The 18,623-nt window shown below is 46.1% G+C and overlaps 1 protein-coding gene across 3 annotated transcripts in view; it reads left to right on the top strand.

Moving 5' to 3' along the window:
* Positions 1-18,623, top strand: part of SUCO (SUN domain containing ossification factor) — a 158,969-nt gene that overhangs the window by 31,192 nt on the left and 109,154 nt on the right. For all 3 annotated transcript variants that reach the window (XM_082266576.1, XM_082266575.1, XM_082266574.1), the window contains exon 2: positions 14,437-14,542. In XM_082266576.1, the coding sequence (XP_082122702.1) occupies positions 14,437-14,542 (106 nt within the window). The remainder of the gene's footprint in view (positions 1-14,436; positions 14,543-18,623) is intronic.

Raw genomic sequence — 18,623 nt, 5'->3', positions numbered from 1 at the left:
AATACTTCATCCTGCTGGAAATGGGGGATTATCAGATGTATTGGCATACCACATGTAAAAGTATAGGGGATTTCATCTGTTGCCATTATAAGTATGTTACATGGAGAGATTTAGAGGATCGGACACATTGATAAGCCTGAAAATGTAGTGTTGGCCAACAGATCTGCATAAGGTTGGAGGTTTGCTGCTTTCCAAGCACGGTAGTCAGCAACAGCAGATCATTTTTAATTTTGGCAGCTTTATTTAATATGTTTTGTACTGTACGATTTGCCAAACAAGGCAGTTTTACACACATGCAGAGGCTGTTAGAAAGAAGTTGCAGGGGGTGTTAAGGTGTATTTGTGTTGGAGACGGAGAAAAACATAGCATATATGGGATTTCTGCTCCATCTCTGCATGTTGTCTGCAAGCAGTGAAAATAGTGTTTTTAGAAGGAGAGCGAATAAAACGTTTTTTAGTGTAGGTAACGCCTTTGAAGAGGAGTGTGAAAGATTGTCATGTGTTCATTATGTGTATTTGCTTATCTCTAAAGAGATTTGTGAACTGCTCTTGTTGCTGTGCTGAACGCTAGCTCTTTTTACAAAACGTTTTAGTTCATAAATTATTTATTTTTGTCGCTTTTATGTGTGATTCCCCCTGTATTCCCAATGTGAGCCTTCTACCTCTGTCTGTGGCCGGTGTCCTCCCTCCTTCCACGCCTGTCTGTGGCCGGTGTCGTCCCTCCTTCCACGCCTGTCTGTGGCCGGTGTCGTCCCTCCTTCCACGCCTGTCTGTGGCCGGTGTCGTCCCTCCTTCCACGCCTGTCTGTGGCCGGTGTCGTCCCTCCTTCCACGCCTGTCTGTGGCCGGTATCGTCCCCATTCCACACCTGTCTGTGGCCGGTGTCGGCCTCCTTCCACGCCTGTCTGTGGCCGGTGTCGTCCCTCCTTCCACGCCTGTCTGTGGCCGGTGTCGTCCCTCCTTCCATGCCTGTCTGTGGCCGGTGTCGTCCCTCCTTCCATGCCTGTCTGTGGCCGGTGTCGTCCCTCCTTCCATGCCTGTCTGTGGCCGATGTCGTCCCTCCTTCCATGCCTGTCTGTGGCCGGTGTCGTCCCTCCTTCCATGCCTGTCTGTGGCCGGTGTCGTCCCTCCTTCCATGCCTGTCTGTGGCCGGTGTCGTCCCTCCTTCCATGCCTGTCTGTGGCCGGTGTCGTCCCTCCTTCCATGCCTGTCTGTGGCCGGTGTCGTCCCTCCTTCCATGCCTGTCTGTGGCCGGTGTCGTCCCTCCTTCCATGCCTGTCTGTGGCCGGTGTCGTCCCTCCTTCCACGCCTGTCTGTGGCCGGTGTCGTCCCTCCTTCCACGCCTGTCTGTGGCCGGTGTCGTCCCTCCTTCCACGCCTGTCTGTGGCCGGTGTCGTCCCTCCTTCCACGCCTGTCTGTGGCCGGTGTCGTCCCTCCTTCCACGCCTGTCTGTGGCCGGTGTCGTCCCTCCTTCCACGCCTGTCTGTGGCCGTTATCGGCCTCCTTCCACGCCTGTCTGTGGCCGGTATCGGCCTCCTAACTCCCTAGACTTCAACCGGCCAGAACTGAAATAGAGGAAATTTTCCATTGGGGACACTTATTACTGTGACAACTGTCGAAGGACCAGTTTACACCGGGAATCGCACATTTGGGGTGGTGTTGATTGACCTCTCCTGCAGATCACAACTGCAGTGCTATTTGAATGGTGCGGGAAACCTGCATGGAACACCGCATTCTATTGTGATCGAGCCCCAAGAGGGGATATCTGTCATCTTTCTGTTAAGTCTACAGGTCAAGTGAACAACAAAAAAATCTCCCTAATGATAGATGGCAAAAAATTGACATTGGTTTTAACCATCTCCTACTCTATCCAACTTTAAATAAACGTTGTGGCTTTAGATATGCCTCAAAGTGATTGATTGTAAGCTCAGAACGTTTATCTTAATGCAATCTATGCATTAGGACAAAAATCCTTCTGTGTGGAGCAGCCCCCCTTAGCTCCTACGCAGAGTATGTCCAGTCATAACCATGTCCGGTGGTGGTGGTAGTAGTATTTTCTCTAGCGCTCATCGACAGACGTAGTCCTCGGTGATACACCACCTTCGGGTTATGTTACCTCCGCAGGAGCAGGACTAGACAGGAAATTAAAAAGCTCTGGCCACACCCTAGGGGCAGTCCCAGAGGGTATATCCTCTCTCTGCCTCAGCAAATCAGTTATTTTCTGTCTAGTTAGGAGTAAGGACCTAGACACCTTGCTGGGATCTTAGGTCCTGGCAAGAATTTTTTCTTAAAGGATTTTTTTAGACAGCTTTTTCTCCAGTGTTCCTGTGAGATCTTCAAGCAAGAAAGCTGAACTGGGCGACGGGCTGGATGTTGAGATCCGGTGGTCACCCCAGTTCAGCCTACGAGCGCGTGCAGGCCATAGCTCCGCGCTGGGTCGGCCGCGACAAAGTCCCGTTAAAAGGACTGAACCCGCGAGTTAAACGTCTCGCTGAAACGCCAAAGACCATGAGTCACGGCGTTCGTATCGGTCGACAGCCCTCCCGCCCCGGTGGAGAGGGGTACTGTCAGGAGTTGGTGCCCGCCTGGTTCCGGTATGGTGAGTAGTATGTTCCCCCTTTCCCCCTGACGGGTTTTGTGGTGAACGCGGGCCCCTCTCTGTATGGTAAGAAAGAGTCCTTTCTGTCCTATAACATGTCACAGATCCTCCTACTTTGAGTGTGATTTTTTGTGTACAAAAAGCCAGGAGGCTTGGTTTGGGAGCTAACAATCTATTGTATACATGTTTAAAAGATGTAATCTGTGGCATTCTGGGAATCTTATGGGTTTAGTATAAGCTACCTACCAGTCAGAAGCCACGGACATGTAGACTGCCTTCCAAATCAGATCTCCAGCTATTAGCAGGCCTCCCGAATGGCCATGCGGTCCGCCAGGGGCCGATACCGCCAACCACGCCATATCCCCAGGCAGAAACAGTGTTGTGTGCCCTGCAGCACACCGCCATTCAGCAGGCCGCCGCCATTTTTCTTGCAGGATCGCACGAGCCGCCATTTTGGCGTAGCCTCGTGTCTCCAGCATGGGGGCGGCCATGTTTGAGGTGATCCTACACCTCGTGGAGCTTGGGGGAGGCGCCGGAAGGCGTGCAGAGGGGCGGAGCCGCCTCCTTTCTTCCTGGGCAGCCAGCCAAAAGACTTCCTGTTTGTCAAGACAGCGCTGTAAGCTGTTGCAGTTTAACTCTGAGCATCAAGTGGTGAGCCTGGGGGTCTATCTCTCTCTCTCTCGATCGATAGGGATCCCTAAGCAGGTAACACTAAGGGGCTTTTTGTGGCGCCGGGGTCAGAAAAGAAAAAAAAAAAAAAAGTTTTTTTCTTTACTTTTGAATTATATTATCCAGGAAGTAACTGGAGTTATTATGGACCCTGCCACACATATTCCCCCACCTGTTTCCCTCGAGGGGGCCTCGGGACCCGCCGGTGCACAGAGTATAGAGTCATTTACAGCAATTTTGGAGTCTATGGTGGCTCGGGTGGAGGCGGCCTGTCAGGGACGGGGGTCAAGGAAGCGACCCCCGCCTACCCCTATACCATCTGACACCTCTGACTCAGATTCAGAGATGGTCACGGCAGTTGCAGGTTCCTCTGCAAGGGCTGTTATCCCAGGTAAAGCCCCCTCAGACAGTGAGGAGGACGCTTCTTCTCTTGCTATAATTCAGGAAGAAGCATTGGTGGACGCACTAGTTGTGGCAGTGCAAGAAACCTTAAAACTTGAGGCTTTACCGGCAGAGGCAACTGAAACAGAGAGGCCTTTTGGGACTAATAAGCCCATCAAGACGGCAAAGGCTTTTCCTGTACCTAAATGTTTTGGTAATCAGATTAAAGGAGAATGGGAGCATTCTAAACGTACCTTTACTATTTCCAAGCGTATTGCTAGACGCTATCCGTTTGAGGAATCCATCATTAAGAAATGGACGGTACCACCAGTCGTGGATCCGCCTATTTCCAGGCTGAATAAAGCCACGGTTATTCCAGTGGAGGACACTTCGTCCTTTAAGGATCCGGTGGATCGAAAGATAGAAGCAGAGTCCCGCACTATCTTTTCTCTGATAGGGTCAGCATTTAGACCAGTAATCGTTATTGGTCTAGTTTCCCAGACACTTACGGAATGGGCGAAAATGGTACGCCAAGATCTTAGGGGAAAAGATATTCCCCAGGAGACATCTGATTTGATGGAACAGATCATACAAGGGCTACGGTTTATCTGTGACGCAGCCTTGGACACTACTCCCTTATTAGGGCATGCATCTAAGTTAGCAGTGATCCTCAGACGTGTGCTGTGGTTAAAATGCTGGTCAGCTGACCTAGGTTCCAAAAAGACCTTGACCAATCTCCCCTTTCAGGGGAATCGTCTATTTGGAGCCAACCTAGATGAAATCATTAAGGATGCCACTGGGGGCAAGAGCACTTTTTTGCCACAGGCTGCAAAAGCTAAGGGACCTCGCAACAAGCGAGGACCTTTCTTTACCGCCCATAAAGGGCGCCCGGCTGGTACTAGCGGGAAAGGCAAGACTCCTCCAGGAGGGTTCAAGAAGGGGACCAACCCAGCCAAACCCGAAGCAAAGGAGTACACAGCCTGAAGGTGCGCCCCCACCCGGTTTCAGGGTGGGGGGACGTTTTCACCGGTATTCAGGACATTAGATCGAGCATCAACCACTACTACCGGTGCGATTCTTCCCTTCCAACATTTAAGTACCACAGGAAGCGGTAGTTACCGTTCCCTGAAAAGATCTTTTCCTTTACCTTTTCCTAAGATTAGTCCCGATACCTCACAGGAATCGGATCTGGTTGACCAGATAGGCCAAGTAGCCTCTAGTCGGGTGACTTCGGTCCCTGAGGTTCAACCAGAAAAGATCACCTTTCCTGATAACTATCAGGTATTTGATAAATGTGTGGGAACAGAAAACGACCAGACTTTCTCGGATGGTCGGGGCCAGATAGCTCTAGGGACGCCTGGTTCAGATCCAATCAGCGCCAGTGGTTCTAGCTGGCCTCCTCAAGCCGGCCGGGCCGACTTGGACATGTTAGTCGCAGACGTTCCGTGGGAACTTCGTCTCAGGGAGTGTCTGTGGTCTCAAGGACCAATTTACCTTCGTGCTTTACAGTCGCTGGTTTTAATGGCCTGGCCATTGAGACCCAAGTACTGAAGGACAGAGGTTTGTCTACTTCAGTCATTCCTACCCTTATTAAAGCAAGGAAAGCGACTTCCAGCAAAGTCTATTATCACACATGGAAGACTTATATTGCGTGGTGCGAATCTTTAGGATTTCCTCCACGTACCTATTCGGTGACTCGAATATTGGCTTTTTTGCAACAAGGGGTTGAGCAGAAGCTAGCCTTGAGCACCATCAAGGGTCAAGTTTCAGCATTAGCAATCTTCTTTCAGAAGCCTTTAGCTACCAAATCCTTGGTGCGGAATTTCATCCAGGGGGTGCGGCACCTGGCTCCTCCAGTCCGCGCGCCCTTACCGCCCTGGGATCTTAATTTGGTTTTGTCGGTTCTACAGAAACCTCCTTTTGAAAACATCAGGGAGATTCCCTTGCTTACTCTATCCCAGAAGGTGGCCTTCTTGGTGGCTATTACTTCTGCTCGCAGGGTGTCAGAACTGGCTGCATTATCATGCCAGTCACCATACCTAGTGATTCATAGGGATAAGGTAGTACTTCATCCTAAGCCATCTTTTCTTCCCAAGGTGGTTTCAGATTTTCATCTGAATGAAGATATTGTACTACCTTCCTTGTGTCCTCAGCCCAAGCATCATCGGGAACATGCGTTGCATTCCTTAGATGTGGTTCGGGCAATCAGGGTATACCTGAAATCTACGGAATCATTCCGTAAGACGGATTCACTTTTTGTGATCACGGATGGCCCCAGAAAGGGTTTGCCTGCATCTGCCGCGACCATTGCCAAATGGATTAGACAAACGGTGGTACAGGCTTATTCTATTAAGGGTCAGAGTCCTCCGTTCCCTGTTAGGGCGCACTCCACTCGAGCGCTCAGTACTTCCTGGGCCTTTCGCCATCAGGCGTCAGTGGTCCAGGTATGTAAGGCGGCCACCTGGTCGTCGGTACATACCTTTACAAAATTCTATAAAATTGATGTGACGGCATCGGCGGATGCCTCATTTGGCCGCAAGGTTTTGCAGGCCGCAATTTGAGGAGACCGGTGGTCTACCTCGAGGGTTTTTTTCTGTTTGAAAAAAAAAAAAAAAAAATTTTGTTTTCTCCTTTTTTGTTGAGTCTCATCATAAAGGATGAGCATTGTAAACTTCTAGTTGGCACCGGTTGGGCCTTCTAGATTGGGATTTGATTTCCATTTTCCCACCCCTCAGTTGTGATACTGCTCTGGGACGTCCCGAAGGTGGTGTATCACCGAGGACTACGTCTGTCGATGAGCGCTAGAGAAAAATGGATTTTTGTAAAATCTTACCGTAAAATCCTTTTCTCTTAGCTCATCGACAGACGTAGTCCCCGCCCCTCTGTTTTGGAGTTGGGTTGGGTTAAATTCTCTAAGCACTGCTTTTTCACATAACTGATTTGCTGAGGCAGAGAGAGAGAGGATATACCCTCTGGGACTGCCCCTAGGGTGTGGCCAGAGCTTTTTAATTTCCTGTCTAGTCCTGCTCCTGTGGAGGTAACATAACCCGAAGGTGGTGTATCACCGAGGACTACGTCTGTCGATGAGCTAAGAGAAAAGGATTTTACGGTAAGATTTTACTAAAATCCATTTATTTGGCTTTCCTCACTCTTTTCAGTTTGCAGCAATGAACATGAGTACCAAACCAAAATTTGTTGCTGACCTTTACTGTTCAGCTCTCGCTAATCATTTCAAATGTCATTTCATGCTGATATAATTAACCTCTAAAGCCTCAGGTAAAATACTCTCATGGTTTGAAGATTTTTCACCTTGACCTTTTCCAGTCTGGTTACATTCCTAAAACCGAGATAAGCGAGAAATGAAATAAATTCTATGCCCTTGAAATTGTGTAATTAAGCAACTATTTTGGACAATCGGTTAATGTAAATATAGTTTGGTTGTATTAAGTCTGCACCCCTCCACCCCCCCCCCCCATTCTAGACCTGCCAGGCTGCATGCTCGAATAAGGGCCTGGTAAGGATTTTGTGGAGGACCCCACACCATTTTTTTATTTTGGCGTGGGGTCCCCTTAAAATCCATACCAGACCCAAAGAGCCTGGTATGGATTGGGGAGGAGGGTCCTATGTGGTTTGTTCCATTTTATTTTTTTTTATTGCTGGCAATGCTTGCTTTTACCTTCACCCATCAGTGAGGAAGACCGCTGACCGCTGATGACTATTTGGTTGTTAAGGACACGGCAGACTTCCTGGCTCGCTCCCTAATAACCAGTTATACTCAGTGTGTTATGGAGACAAAAATTTAAAAAAACAACCCCGCAAAATGAATATAAAACTGCCAATGAAGTCTGTTACACACAAAAAGTTCCTGGTGCTTTCCAAAATCTCATAGATGTGAACATGTTTCATAGGAAACCATGTTAAATGGACTGTAGGGCGTTATTGCAAAAGGCACTAAAAAAGGCATAGGTGTGATCCTAGGGTTAGAGAGGGGGCTGCTTGGGACAGAAGGAGAGTCTGCTGGGGGTGGAAGGAGAGTCTGCTGGAGCAAGGAATGAGTCTATTCCTCTACCCGCTAGAGCTGCACGATTCTGGCCAAAATGAAAATCACGATTTTTTAGCTTGGAATAAAGATCACGATTCTCTCACGATTCTCTGTGTAACAAAAAAAAATTGGGATAACTTTACTGTTACGTTTTTTTTTTTATTCATTAAAGTTTATTAATTGCGTTTGAAAGACTGCGGCGCAAATATAGTGTGACATAAAATATTACAACAATCGCCATTTTTTTCTGTAGGGTCTCTGCTAAAAAAATATATAAAATGTTTGGGGGTTCTAAGTACTTTTCTAGCAAAAAAAAAATGGTTTTAACTTGCAAGCAACAAGTGTCAGAGAAAGGTCTAGTCTTTAAGAGGTTAAACTTCCTTTCTCCCTGGCAGAGGGAAGGAAAAGATACAAATGTAATCATTTTGTTTATATTTACTGGGAGACTTAATGCTGATAGGCGTTTGCAGGAGGAAAGATACAATGTAATAATTTTGTTTATAGTTACTGGGAGTTTTCCACAACTGTTTTCTCTGCTCCCTTAGCTATGCAAAGAATCGAGAATATGTCAGGTTTAGATCGTCAGGGGGGGTGAATCGAGATCGCGATTTTCATACGATTAATCGTGCAGCTCTACTACCCGCTAGACTTTACCAAGCTTTTTACTCTTGTAACATGAGGGGGCCACCACTGCAAAGGTATTTTTCTTATGCCCTAAGTTAGGCCTTACAATTTGCATTACATTCTGATTTCAGAAACCTTTTTGTTTTTCTTCTCCTTTTTTGCCTAGTACCTAAATTTAGATGTGAAGTATGGGGTGTGTTGTGATGTTTAACAGCAGGTCGCAGTTGTGCTTTCAGATTTTCTCGCACTCCTTGCATCTGTTGAGCCAGCTGGCTTTTTTGAAAGCTTTTAAACACCGCTTGCTGAAGGCATTATTTTCAATGCAGATTCAGGATGATTGTGGTTTTCAATAGGGATGCCTTAAACTATAACGCGTCCGTTTATTTTCAGACAAGGATCCTATTTCTTCGAGTAGTATGTGCTCCTCTGGCAAAACTGGCATCCCTGTTTTTTACTTTGCATCCAGCAGTTAGTTTAGTAAAAGTGTGACACTGTTAATTGAACTGATTAGTTCTCGGATATCTGTAGGAGTTTGCTTAGACCTTTTCATTGCAGTTTGCACAGTTAAAAAATATATCTCCAACTTTTTGTTTACCTTGAACAGAGCAAGCTGCACACAATGTTTGGGATGAGGTTTCTTAACAGATTCTATGTTCTTTGCTATCAGTTATGGGGGTCTTCCCTGCACCAGTCATCGGGGGTTAAAAAAGGGAAATCTTGTGGCTTGAAGAATTGCTCAAAGGAAGATTTTGTGATTTAGTATTGAGCATTTTCCCGGCCTTGTAAATTAACAATGTTCTAATACAAGTCTTATTATGCTGTGGTGTATTGCGCCATAAATATGCCAAAAGTGTCTGCTTATGTGTGCCATGGTATGAGGCACTTTTGTCAATGTTCTAATTTAAAAACCGTACTAAAATAGTCACCAAGTGGTGTCAATGTTACAGTGAAAAGGGCTAGACAGCGATTGTTAGCACGACACCTAGGGAAGAGGAGGGAGATGTGTATAAACCACCAGCAATGTAGAAAGTAGAGGAAAAGGAGGAACTTCAGGCTTGATATAGATGGCTGCTTTTTTTCCTTTTTTTTTGTCCAGCTGGCAGGCTGAACATGCATGCATGCGCATATATATATATATATATATATATATATATATATATATATATATATATATATATATATATATATATATATATATATATATATATATATATATATATATATATATATATATATAAAAATGTACAATATGGTTTAGAATGCAATAAACACCCAAAAAAAAAAAAAAAATAGAAATGCATGTCAACGTGCATTTGCACATTCTAACATACCCCAGGGCTTTACAAATTTGCGTAGAATCTAGGAGCCAGCTACAAAAGTTAAAAGCCAATTTCTTACATCTGCTGCCCAGCGCCCCTAAAAAAATAAAAGGGGGGGGGGAGACAAAACCCTTTGATTTTGAAAATGTTGTTTTTCCTCCTTCACTGATGTGCGCTGATAGTTGGCACTGACAGTTGGCACTACTGATAGGGGGCACTGATGGGCTGTCCACTCAGTCGCAGTAAGGAAAGAACGACGGGTCAAGCCTGCAACCTTAACCCAAGCTGTCAAACTGGGAAGATGTCTGAGGTTGGCGGGCAGTGAGAGCAAGCCACGTTCATTACAGCACTGCCTACCAGAGGAGGGTGACAGTTCACAGAAAGGAGTGTATATCCTGCTTCAGCTGGCCACCAACCAACGCCTAAGTTATCGGCTGGACCGACCTTAGTCTGCAACCTGGCACTTGGGTTTTGTCGAACCCTGACATACTGTCATGGATTTTGATGCATTTGCTATGGTTTCTTAGGAAAACTGATCAGGAAGGAGTGAATTAATAGAAATAAATTTGGATTAAGGACCCATATACACAGGCTTTTATTTGTGTCAGTACTGCTTATCTCTCTTTGTAGGTATCAATGGGAATGCCACTTAATCCAGCCTAGGAGTTCAACTGCAGGTCACTCTGAATCATCCTAAACCTATGCAAAATGCATCTGAAAGCATGTGGCATTTGCTCATCTACACATGCCTTAAAAATATATTACACACTGTCAGTGCCTGCAGATGTAACCACAGCATACACTGGGGGTGGGGGCTCAGGAATCTGGCACTTCCAGAAGTACTAATTGTACCCAGTATGTGTATGTATGAATGAGAGTCAAGCTGGTCATACATGGATTGAAATTTGGACAGTTCAGCAGGGACCAGCCAAGATTTGATCAATGTATGGGCAGGCTGATTGTACCCAGGTTGATCCATCAATCGACTTGATAAAACCAGCCTGTTGTATTTTGTACATTAGATTGCTTTCAGTGGCTATAATCCCTAGCAGTAATCATTTGTATTCTATTGGCCAGGAAGTATTTAGTAATTTATCCTTTTAACTCAGAGTCGGATGGCAGTATGATTGCAGGCCTTTAATAAATGATTACCTATCTCTGAGAATATGAGGCAGCCTTTCAGGTTGGGGGTACAATGTATATTGAGTGTGACAATGTAATTTATTAGACCGGGATGGATGCAAGTAAATGGATCAGAAACTGCTAGGCTCCGTAAGCCGGATTAAAGGACTTTGTCAAAGACCTGTGTATTGTTTTTTGGGGTGAATGAGAAGGGGTACAATTTACCCCATACTCCTTCACATGGGGATCTGTGGGTTTCCAGATTCCGATAAGCCCCCTGCCCACAGCCCCCCCACAACCACCGCTTGTATGGAAGAGACTTGTCCCCATCAATATGTGGTGAAGGTATTTCGGGGTGGGGGGCACCTCCCATCCCCCCATGTTGAGGCCATGTGGCCTGGTATGGTCTTTCCTGACCTGCATGCTGGGATAAGGGTCTGGTATGGATTGGGGGGGGGGGGGGGGGAGAAACAGACTGATGGGACACTTTTTTTTTTTTTTTTTTGGCGTGGAGTTCCCCTTTAACCACATTAAGACTGCCCGCCGCACATTTATTGCCGCCGGGCACCCGCAATTGCTCACCGCTGAGAGAGGTTGTTCTGCTGTTGTAAACGCAGCTTACCGTTCTCTCCGAAATGATCACAGAGTGCCTGTGATCCTTCTATATAGGCTCACAGGTCTCTGTTGTCATTTCACAAGCCCATCCAGTTAGAACACACTCCCCTAGGCTCACACTTAACCCTTTGAACACCCCTAGGTTAACCCCTTCCCTGCCAATGTCATTATTACAGCAAGTGTGTCTATTTTTAGCACTGATTACTGTAGTGTCACTGGTCCCCCCAAAAGTGTCAATGTCAGGAGTCCGATCTGTCCGCCATAATGTTGCAGTCCTGTCAAAAATCGTAGATCGCTGCCATTACAAGAAAAAAAAAAATTAAATATTACACTAAATCTTTCCCCTAGTTTGTAGACACGATAACTTTTGCGCAAATCAATCAAAATACGCTTACTGCAAATTTTTTCATTTTTTTTTGGTTCAAAAAATATGTAGCAGAATACAAATTGGCCTAAAAGGATGAAAAAAATGTTTAATTTGATTTATTTCAGTACAGCGTCGCACGACTGCGTAATTTTCCATTAAAGTAACACAGTGCTGAATCGCAAAAAATGGCCTGGTCATTAAGGGGGCAAATCCTTCCGGTCCAGAAGTGGTTAAGATCCTCAGCACAAGTCACAAGTATGATCGATCAGTTCAGACTTCAATGATTTTGAATGGGCTGAAGTCAGACCAATGTAATGCGAGAACCTTTTTCAAAGTCTGACCACTTGTGTCGGACCAGTTAAGACGGCTCTCATAAGGAACCATTGATTTATACATGTCATGTGACCTGTGCTCAGAGCATATGTCGCACCAGTGTGACCTGGCCTAAACCGAAGTTCCCCTAGCTCCTAAAACGTCTGTTCTTACCTCCTCCAATAGCTGCAATCCTGCACTGTCTGCAGTCTGGATAGTAAAAATCTAGTGTAGGGCTGCCCACACCTGCGCACAAATGTCCTATAGATTGGAATGAGACATGCCCATATAGCAAGAGCACAGACCCATTCAAGTTTATGGGGGGTTAATTGACTTACCAGGTGAGCTGCAGACAACATCGGAGGTTACAGGTGTTGTAGAAGGTAAGTATGGAATATGGATGAGGGGGATGTGGTTATGTTTAGGGGGCCAGAGGTGGGGGCTCAGGGAATTTTTGTTCAAACGTGAACATCTACGCAAAGTCCATAGGACATAGTTTAGCATTACTGAGTACTATACTTTTTAGAAAAATTGTACCTCTTTCTTTGCATGGATAAAAAAAAAATTACTTCAGTCTCCATCATATCACTTACAGCCTAGGCTAAGGTGACATGGTTCCCAAAGGTGTATGTAGCGTATCTGAGGCTTAAACATTTTTTTTGTTCTTCACAGGGGCAAGAAGTTAAAACCCCTGTCAGATTTTTTTTTTTTTTTTTTTTTAAATTTTATCCTTGTTCATCCCCTATCCTCTTTATTTGTCAGGGTGACCAATGTCACTAGCAATGAAAGTGAGGGGGAATAAAACCAAAAGTTTGGATTTACCAGAACAGGAATAGAAGGAAAATTCTATTCTAATCATTTTTTATTTTTTTTATTTTTATGAAATACATCACAGGACACAGAGCAGGTTATAATAATTACTATCTGGGTCTTGCGCCACCTATAGGTAAGTGGACACTGGCCGACCAATCAAACAGGAAATTCTTCCTTATTTAACCCCTTCTATACAGGAAGTGCCTCGTTTTTTTTTTTTTTTTTTTTTTGCCAGTGTCTGTAAGATATTTTGGGTGTTCAGGAGTTACTTGCACTGTCGGCACAGGTCAGGAATCCTGGTTTGTTCTGCCAGAAAAGCTCAGGAAGGGCAGACTGCATCCAGGTCAACTATTTCTCACTGGATCTGCCAATATGCCCTTTCAAGCCATAGGATTGAATAAGTCCCACCCTTTCTGGTGAGAGTGCAACTTTTGGGGGCATCTTGGGCTATCCATCAGGTGTTAGTGCAGGGGTGTCAAACTCAATTTCACTGCAGGCCGCATCAGCATTAAGGTTGCATCTATAAGACTATATAAATGTGGCTAATCTTTATCAAAAATTCAATTATTACTACTAAAGAGTTAGGCTGTGAAGGGCAGACTGGCATGGAGCCCACTTAAACTCCTGCAGCAGATGATGCAAGTCTAAAAAGAAGAGTCGCACACCGCTGGTATCATCCACAAGAAGCTTTATTGGTGAATGCCCAGGCAGAACATGGTTCTGCCATGGTGCTCTCTCTCAGAAGTCTCCGATAAAGTTTCTTGTGAATGATACTAGCGGTATGCGACCCTCCTTTTTAACTGGCATAGAACTGTATTATTCTCATAAAAAGCAGATGTCCAGAGCACCCCAACCCCCCCTTGCATCACAGTGCACCCCACTTGTGCTGCTGCTGGCAAAAAGCTGTAGGTGAAGCTGCAGGAGAGGTGCGAGGGACACATGAAATACCCTGGAGGGCCGCATTTCATGGCCGCTACATAGTCTTTGGTTCATACATTCACTAGGTGGATGTCGGAGCCGGAGGGGATACTGCCTTTGGCTGCAGTGTATTACAAACAGCAGAGTAGGTCCTTTGGGATAGGGGTGGCTATTGTTGTCTCCCACCCCTCAGTTTTTATTGCTTTGGGACTTCCCACATACTGTAGTTATGATTATAACCTCCTCTGTGTCCTGTGATGTACTATAAAGAATATTTGTTTTTTTTCTTTTACATACTTACCTGTAAAATCAATTCCTTGGAGTTCATCAGGGGACACGGCAGTCCCTCCCCCTCTCTCTGGGAATTGCTTCAAAACGGAGGTACTTCCTGTAACGTAGGGGTTATATAGGGGGGAGGACTTCCTGTTTGGTCAGCCAGTGTCCATTCACCTATTGGTGGCGCATAACTCACATAGTTAGAATTAGAACTTGCTCTGTGTCCTGTGATGTACTCCAAGAATTGGATATTACAGGTAAGTATGTAGAAAAAAATTCAGTGATTAAATTATCATTTTAAAACGTACAATTGAATACAACCGTTTTTTTTATTCCAAGTTAACTTTTTTTTTTTTTTTTTTGTACTCCTTTCCATTCTAGGTTACCACCTGGCCATGTATTCTGCAATGAAGACACTGTCCATCCTTCAACCCAATCTGCACATAATGAGCATTCTGTAAATGAAGATGAGCATGCGAAGAAAGAGGTGTGTATTTTAATTGACTGAGAAGGTAAAATATGATAATGCAGGCCCACACTAATCTTGTAGCCAGCTCCAAAAAGTCAGGAGCCTGCACCAATGGGTTTTAGATGTCACATCCTGTGTAGGAAGAAGGGACTGTTCTGCTCATTACATGTAGAGCCTGTATTGAGTGTATTTTTTAATTTCTTCAGGAGGATTTTCCATCCCCATAGACATGTATGGAAATTTAGAACCTGCTTTAGATTAGTTCTCCTTTGTAATCTTACAAATGCCCAAACAATGATTTAACATTAACACCAAATACTCCACTCTGCACTAGTAATTACATTAAGGTTTATAAACGGTCATACTAGTGGATGCAGGCAGTGTAGATGCTGCTGTTTATAGTGCTGGTCGTCTGCAGGCTTAGTTCAGAGCATCCTCTACCTCTGCTGACCACATTGAGGATAATGGGACTGCAAGTAAGACACTTTCAACATTTTTGCCCCAGTGCTGAGACTTTAAGCTCTACAGCACTATCCAGGGGTGGTTCTAGATCATTCTCTGCAAATCAGGAAGAACATAGATTACAATGTGGACTTTAGGGAATTTGGTACATCCAGGAGACCAGTGCAAATAAATGATTGGTAGCAGTGGTCACATTCCTAGCGTTGTACAGGGCATCAGTTACCAGGGGACTTTCAGCTGCCATGGCAGGCCAGTGACTCACATTTGGGCAACCTTGTGGTAAGCCATAGAAGTCTCAGGAAGTTAATCACCAAAAAAAAAAAAAAAAAAAAACATGATTGTGGTCATTTTAAAAAGTGATTTAATGTATTTTTAAAATAGTGTAAGTTCCTAAATTTGTCCGAAGAATGGCCTCTTGTAATCCCCTGGGCAGCAGACTGAGAGAGAGAGAGAGGGGCTGTCATTAGGGGCCAGTTAGACTACTCGTATGCATATATATGCTGATAGGAGAAGAAAACAAGTGACTAGAGGAATGCTATTATTAAGACCCCACCTCCAGTTGTCATGCTTCAGTTTTTTTTTCTTGTGTTCTAGGTGACCTAGGTGATTGGGTGTCTTTTTTTTTTTTTCTTCACATTGCTGAGTCTTGCTATATTTTTGAGTACTTCCCTCTGCAACAGAGAAATCTACTCCTATACCTCCCTGTCTTTCCAAGATTTAAGATATTCTTTTGAATTCCTTCTTTTGATGATCCCTACACTCTAAAGTGAGGTTTCTGTACTTGTGTGCCCTTCTTATCTTGCATGGTAGTACCCATCACTGGACGGTCAGCAAGCAGGACACTTATCCCTTTCCCCTGACTGAGCTGTCCTGTTTGAGTAAGGCTACTTGGATTCCTTCATCCTTCCTTCCTTCCTTGTCTAGAAGGTGAATATTTCTAGTACTAGCATTCTTACACCTCAGCAAAGGATACTGTTCCTAGAATTGTATATTTAATTCTGGTTTGGCAGGTTACAGTGTGGCTACCACACCCCTAAAACACCTATGGGTGTTGTTTGAAAGGACCTTGTTTTTATTTACCGGGTATTTTAACACAGGTGTTGATCATCTCAATGATTGGAACCTTAGTTTCTCTTACGCCCTCCGACAGTCGCCGCCTCTTCATATTCGTCACATATGGGGTATTAGACTTTGCTCCGAAGGAGTAGCTAGGCAACAGAATATGTTAACAATAAAGCTTTAACATATCCCACCCTCAAGGGGTGGTCCCCTCAGTCAATACCCTCCTACTTCCTGCAACCATATCTCAGTTTTAATGTCTAGCTTGTCAGGAGTGGCTGGCTCTCTCTGTGCTGGGACTTTCTGTCCCAGACTCTTTCTTCTTTTTAATATTTTGTTTGAGTTTTTCTCTCTACCTTTATTTAGCTGTTATTTTGTCAGCGTTAGTTAGTTCTTCGGACGAAGAGGATCATGCGGACTGGGTCTCGGGCTGATCCCCCTGGTCGCAGGTCGTGGGTCAGTGGCTTCCCAGTCTGCCATCGAGCGTTCAGCCAGGTAACGCTCCTGGCATAGTGAACGACCCATCCCTGTTCGGTGCAGGGATGATTGGTGAGGTGGCTACCTCACTGGACGCTGTGCGGTTTCTTAACCCCCATTTTGTGCGTCTTGAATTGCGACTCTCCCTGCCTCATGTGCAGCGGCTTGTTCGCCTGTGCGGGTCCCCCACGCCATGTGAGGTAAGTGTATTTATGGGGGGACCTGTCTGTCTGGGGGGGTGTCAGTCTGGGACTGTGTAACCTGCCTCTATTCACACTGCTTGTCTCCCTATCTCTCGGCTGCATGCTGTGGGCTGCAAGGGGGGGGGGGGGGAGCTGTATGACACGGTGTGTGTCAGACTGGTCAGTGTGAGAAGCTGTGTGCTGTGGGGCATGTTTTTTTTTTTTGGCATGTTTGGGCATATACAGCGATCGCTGCGGCGATCTGACATGTATTCTTATATTGGAATGTAATGTGTGTTTTAATGCACTGTGGAGCGGCGGTTTCGGCGCCAAACGACGCCATTTTGCCTACACCCGCTCCGGCCGCATGGTTTACATGCATGGCGGCCATTTTCTTGTAGCCTCCATAGGCTTACATAGAGCGCCCTGGCAGCATCACTTCCTCTTTCCAGGAACACCGATCGAGGCAGCAGCAGCGGCGAGGGTCTCCTCAGGTTTTATCCTTCTGTTCTTGCTATCCATTGCCTGTGTTCAGTTTGCATATTCCCTGTGGGGGTCTCATTGTGCTTGAGTGTGGTGCGGTGGGCTGCGCTTGCCGCGCTTGCTTAAAAGGGGCAGTTAACCCTTGGTTGTCTGGCATTACAGGGGCAATGGATTCTCAGGAGGGCAAATTTCCTACAGTATTGGTGGAAAGCCAGGGGACCGCTGTTTCCCCCCCAGGGGGGGATTTAGCCACTATTGTGGCTGGCCTTGCTGCTCAGGTGCAAATGCTGGTGGCTGCTCAATCTACTAAAAGGCCCAGAGTTGCTCTTTCCTCTGATTCTGAGGGTGAAGGTGATGGGGCTGTTCTGGCAGGGGCCTCCTTATCGGGGTCCCGCTCCTCTCTTGATCTAGTGGGGTCTGAGGTGGAGGCTGAAGTTGAGGGGGTTGATAATTCTCCCCCTGGCTCGCCTGAAGAGCTTGCAATCATGGATGAGTTGATTGCTTCCATTAAGCAAACGCTGCGTTTGCAGGACGAAGTGTGTGCCCCCGCTGCCTTGGCGGCTTATGGGACGCAGAGAAAACGCAGGACGCCGCAGGTTTTTCCCTGCAATGCTGATTTTCAGCGCGCTGTTAAGGATCAATGGCGCGATCTGCGCAAACCTTTTGCGGTACCAAGTAAATTCAAGCTGCGTTATCCTTTTTCGCCTGCCACTGATGAAAGGTGGTGTGTGCCTCCACCAGTGGATCATGCAATTGCGGTTTTGAACAAAGCCACTGCGATTCCTGCAGAGGGTTCCCCTGTTTTCCGTGATGCCACGGATAGGAGACTGGAGTCTCTTGCCCGTCATACTTATTCTGTTACGGGTTCTATGCTTAAGGCTCTGTTTGCTTCTCTCATGGCGGCCCAGGCGATCGCAAGTTGGACGCAGATGCTTAGGCGCGTCCTAGTGGCCGACTCGGCCTCGCCGGCGACCCTGGATATGGTGGATCAGATCCACCAGGGTGTCATGTATCTGTGTGATGCGGACCTGGACCTGATTCCGTTGGCTGCACGTGTGCACAGCGTGGCGGTGTTGTCTCGCCGCCTGGTTTGGTTAAAATGTTGGTCGGTGGACCAATCTTCACGTAAGACCTTAGCCAATCTGCCTTATGATGGGTCTCGCCTTTTTGGGGAGTCCCTGGATGTGTTGATTAAGGGGATCACCGGGGGTAAGAGCACTCTCTTGCCCCATTTCCCCAAGGCTAAGGGGGCTTCTGGGAAGAAGCATGCTAATTTTCGGCCCCCTCAGGGGTCCTTTTGTGCCTTTCGGCCGCACTACAAGGGCAAACCGTTCAAAGGTCAAGGCTCTCAGAAGAAGCCCTGGTCTGGTAAACAGAAGTCCGGCCAATCCGGACCTGCAGCCCATAACAGTTCGGCCTGAAGGGGCGCCCTCACC

The sequence above is a fragment of the Pelophylax lessonae genome (assembly GCF_965119305.1).
Source record: "Pelophylax lessonae genome assembly, chromosome: 8".
NCBI lineage: Eukaryota > Metazoa > Chordata > Amphibia > Anura > Ranidae > Pelophylax > Pelophylax lessonae.
Note: the sequence above shows the minus strand (reverse complement) of the source record. Positions and strands in the feature narration are given on the sequence as shown.